Source organism: Tupaia chinensis, unplaced genomic scaffold, assembly GCF_000334495.1.
Source record: "Tupaia chinensis unplaced genomic scaffold, TupChi_1.0 Scaffold140941_1, whole genome shotgun sequence".
NCBI lineage: Eukaryota > Metazoa > Chordata > Mammalia > Scandentia > Tupaiidae > Tupaia > Tupaia belangeri.
Genome location: NW_006200810.1, coordinates 10,832 through 14,639, shown reverse-complemented (window position 1 = coordinate 14,639; position 3,808 = coordinate 10,832). Strand labels below are relative to the sequence as shown.

Genomic DNA, 3,808 nt, shown 5'->3' with positions numbered 1-3,808 from the left:
TCAGGACAGGGGACAGCGCGGAGATGGGGCTTCCCGGGCCCCGCGTCTCCGCGAGGCGGTGGTTCTCCCCCGACCCCGACCCCCACTCACCCGCCCAGGTCTCCGACAGGGCCAGGGCCCCCGAGAGCACCAGGAGGAGGATTCGGAACGCCATGACCGCCATCCCCAGAGTCTGGGGCGATCTGGGTCCCCGTCTGCTTCCTGGGGAGTTTATAACCGGGAGCGGCGACGGCTCTGATTGGCTCCTGTGAGAACAGGGCGCCCAATGGGACTGAGAGCTGGGGTCGCGTCAGGAGTGTCCGGGCAGAAGGACCCAACACGGTTGGGAGAGGAAGAAGTGAAACTCCGGGAGAAGGGGACGCCCCAGTGCTCGGCTTCCCCGCCCCGGACTCCGCGTTCGAGATTGAGACCCCAGACTTCGCCCTGACCCTTTTTGTCGTGCACTGAGCTCTTTGTCACCTCGTCCCCCTGAGGCCTGGACAGAAGCTGTGAAGTCAGCGGTTCTCAAACGATTCGGTTTCAGGATCTTATATGCTGCTAGAAATTAATGAGGACTCCAAAGGTAATTGTGCTTATATGGGTATACCTATCAATATCAGCATATTGGAAACTAAAATCATTTAAAATATTTAATTTGTTGAGAGTATTAATGACCCTAAGTAAACATAGGCATGTTATAGGAACTATAGGAACTATATTTATAAGAAATAATTATTTTCCAAAATAAGACAGAAGAATGGATTTTACATTTTTAGAAGTCTTTGTCTGTCTCAGTAGATGACCCCTAGATTTTCATGTCTACTTCTATATTTAATCTGTTCTTTTGGTTGAAGCATATGAAAAAAATAGCCTTATAAAGTATAGGAAGTTTTTTTTTTTTTTCTTGTTTGTTTGTTTTGAGAGTTGCTATAGGGTACATGCACTCGCTGGAAGAGAGAGAATGACAGAGAAATAGAAACTGAAAAATCTTCCCAATGACAGGGGGATGGCTATGCCTCAATCCCTTCTCCTCCGTTTTCGTCCTGGGATCTTGGGCACGCAGGTGAATGCACCAACTATTGAAGCTACTGATCTGGGACTTGAACCTGTGGTTGGTCCAGCGACATTACCATGACACCATCAGCTGGTCTCAGAATGCATTTCACAATTTTTTCAGACAATCCTGAAGTCTGGGGCTCTAACCTCTGTCAGCCTGTGGGAATCCAGTGCCTCAATCACTAGGCCACCTATTGACCCTGTATGTGAGCTTCTTAAAGGGTGATTTCCACCTTTTGTGAGGTGAGACCTGAAACAGTTCATTGACTATTTCATGTTCTGTTACACTGAAATCCGTATGTCTGTCTTGCATATTGAATGGATCTTGCACTAATGCATGATTTTCTTTTTTCCCCTCAGGGAGGTTCTCTTGTTTTATGCCCGCTGTACATCCACTCCTTATTTTGCTCTCAATATTTTTCTTTTACTTTCTCATTGTTGGCCAGGCACAGGAGTGTCCACTCGCATTATCTTCCCTGCTTATGTCCCTGTTGGGGGGCCATGTGGATGCCAGGAGGGGAAAGGATGTGGATTAATAATGGATCCACAGAGAAAAGCGAAGGTCAGGCAGAACGGGTGTCTCTGATGGAGAACGCCGCCCCCACTAATTAAGATTTTGAAAAGTAACGTGTTTCACCAAATTATATAACTCTGGTGTTGAACCTTTTAGAGATTATTGTAAAAATTACATGTGTTGGGCCAGCAGGTGGCATGGTGGCTGTTAAAGTGCTGGATTCTCACATGGCGGACTGGGTGATTTGAGTCCCTGACCCTGAGGCTTGAAAATCATGCCAGGCCTGTGTGGGTGCCTAAAATCCCCAGAGCAGCATGAAAGAGAAGGGATTGCTGTGTGGCCATCCTCCCTGGAGGGTGATTTCTCACTTGCCTTCTCTCTCTGTTTTGGGAGTGCACACATCCTAGACAAAAAAATAAATAAATAAATAACAACAACGACAAAAAGAGGCACGTGTTATATTGTCACAGATTCCACCAGCAAAGGTTGTAAGCACTGGGAAGGGGTCAGGGTAACGGTGGTAAATATGGATTCTCCAAAATTCTAATCTTCTCTTGGAAGCTTTCATTTTATCATTGGCAGAATTACTCAGTGGATTGTCTTGAAGGAACAGACTTGGCCAAATATCAAATGTCAAATGTGTAAGTGAAATATCCAAGTTGAAATAATCATATTGTCTGTGTCGCTCATTCTTTCCAGTAAAATTGCTAAAATTGAAGCTAATTTAGCTCAAAAAATTATTTTCCCTGACACAAACATCCTACTCTGGAATATAGTAGAAGTGCTTTGTGGATATCTTCCATTTAATAATGTAAGACATTTACCAGTGTGGACACGAGAATGAAGATTTAATGAAGCTAATTATTTTGGGGGGGTAAGTTTGCTCACTGGAGAGAGAGAGAAATACAAAGTGAGAAACCATCCCCCCTCACTCCCCCAAGATGGCCATGCCATAATCCCTATTTCTACTATAACAGGAAAAGGCAAAAAATATTTAACTGTTTTTTGCTTTACTTTATTCCTCTTTCTTATACTTTCAGGGCTAACTGGTGCACGTGGCTTCCATAACTAATGTAATCTGTAACCGTTGTAACAAATAAGGTCATAAATAAACCTGTTTGCTTAGAAGAGGAAACTAAAGCCGCTTGTTTTAGACAAAGTCATGAAAATGCAACAGGACTGGGTCCTGGCTAGAAATGGGCATGTTTACTCAAGGGACACAGTGCAGCAAGCTAGTTGGGAAAACTGTAATAATGTTGTCATTTACTGTAATAGCTACTCACAGATGTTTAGATTGTTTGTTAAACAGTACAACTTAAAGAAAATGCATTGCAGCTCCCCTTAATCTATCAACATATGTTACAACTCTGAGTTAACTGATTCAATGTCACCTAAGAACAAAAACAGGGTCCCACAGGTCATGTGAAAGGAAAAGGTGTGCAGAACTAATCTGGGAAATCACGAGGTCAGAGGAACACGGAGCTAGCTGAATTTATGTTGTACGATAGATAACAGTGGATACACAAGAAGTGTAATGGTATATAACACTCTGGAAATTTCTGTCTGGGAGTTGGTTGTGGTCTTGGTAGCTCTCGGCCACTCCCTGTGCTCAGACACAGCTAACTAAGCTAATTTCTCTCTTTGTTTGCCTCTTGATTACTCACAGAGATGGCTGCTGGATTTTAGCTGGCATCACTGCGTTTTCCTTTCGGATTTTGGGCACACACGCAAAATGAGCCCAGTGTGATTTTCCTGCTGCCAGGTCTGGAACTGGAACAGTGAAGCCGGCCATCTGGGACCAACCACATTACCTCCATGCCACCTGAAGGCCCTGAGGTCAATAATTTGTAATGCCCCAACCAGGAAATGCTGGAGTGAAACTGACTTTTTTTTTCTTCTTAAGTGGTGAAGAATACAATAGGTATGTTGCAGTTTAATACCCTAGCCTTTATTATCATTAGTTATTTATTTATTAGAGGTTTTGCCTTAGGGCCTGTGCACTGGGGTGGGGGAGGCGAGAGGGAGACAGTGAGAGGGAAAGTGAGAAATCATGCCCAAGCAGAGATAGCCACGACACAATCCGTTCTCCTCCAATCTCCTCCCACGATCTTGGGCACGTACACACATGCTCCTGGTGTGATTTTCTTTCTTCTTTCTTTTTTTAATTCTTTCTTTTTTTTCTTTAAGTAATAGGTTCTCTCATTTTATTGCTTACTGTAAGCACTTTGGTCACAGCAAATATGTTAGTTTTTAAATAAC

At 43.8% G+C, this 3,808-nt stretch overlaps 1 protein-coding gene and 1 long non-coding RNA gene across 4 annotated transcripts in view; one reads left to right on the top strand and one right to left on the bottom strand.

The window, feature by feature from the left end:
• LOC102496941 (HLA class I histocompatibility antigen, B-14 alpha chain) overlaps positions 1–236 on the bottom strand; it is a gene marked incomplete at its 5' end in the record, with an annotated part of 2,623 nt that extends 2,387 nt beyond the window's left edge. Inside the window, one exon of the mRNA XM_027766087.1 lies at positions 91–236. Within this exon, the coding sequence (XP_027621888.1) occupies positions 91–236 (146 nt within the window). The remainder of the gene's footprint in view (positions 1–90) is intronic.
• A 101-nt stretch (positions 237–337) lies between these two features.
• The window catches only part of LOC102496363 (uncharacterized), a 4,425-nt gene continuing 954 nt past the window's right edge, over positions 338–3,808 (top strand). For all 3 annotated transcript variants that reach the window (XR_336661.3, XR_001369376.2, XR_336662.3), the window contains exons 1-3: positions 338–562; positions 2,111–2,190; positions 3,216–3,470. This is a non-coding gene — a long non-coding RNA (uncharacterized LOC102496363). The remainder of the gene's footprint in view (positions 563–2,110; positions 2,191–3,215; positions 3,471–3,808) is intronic.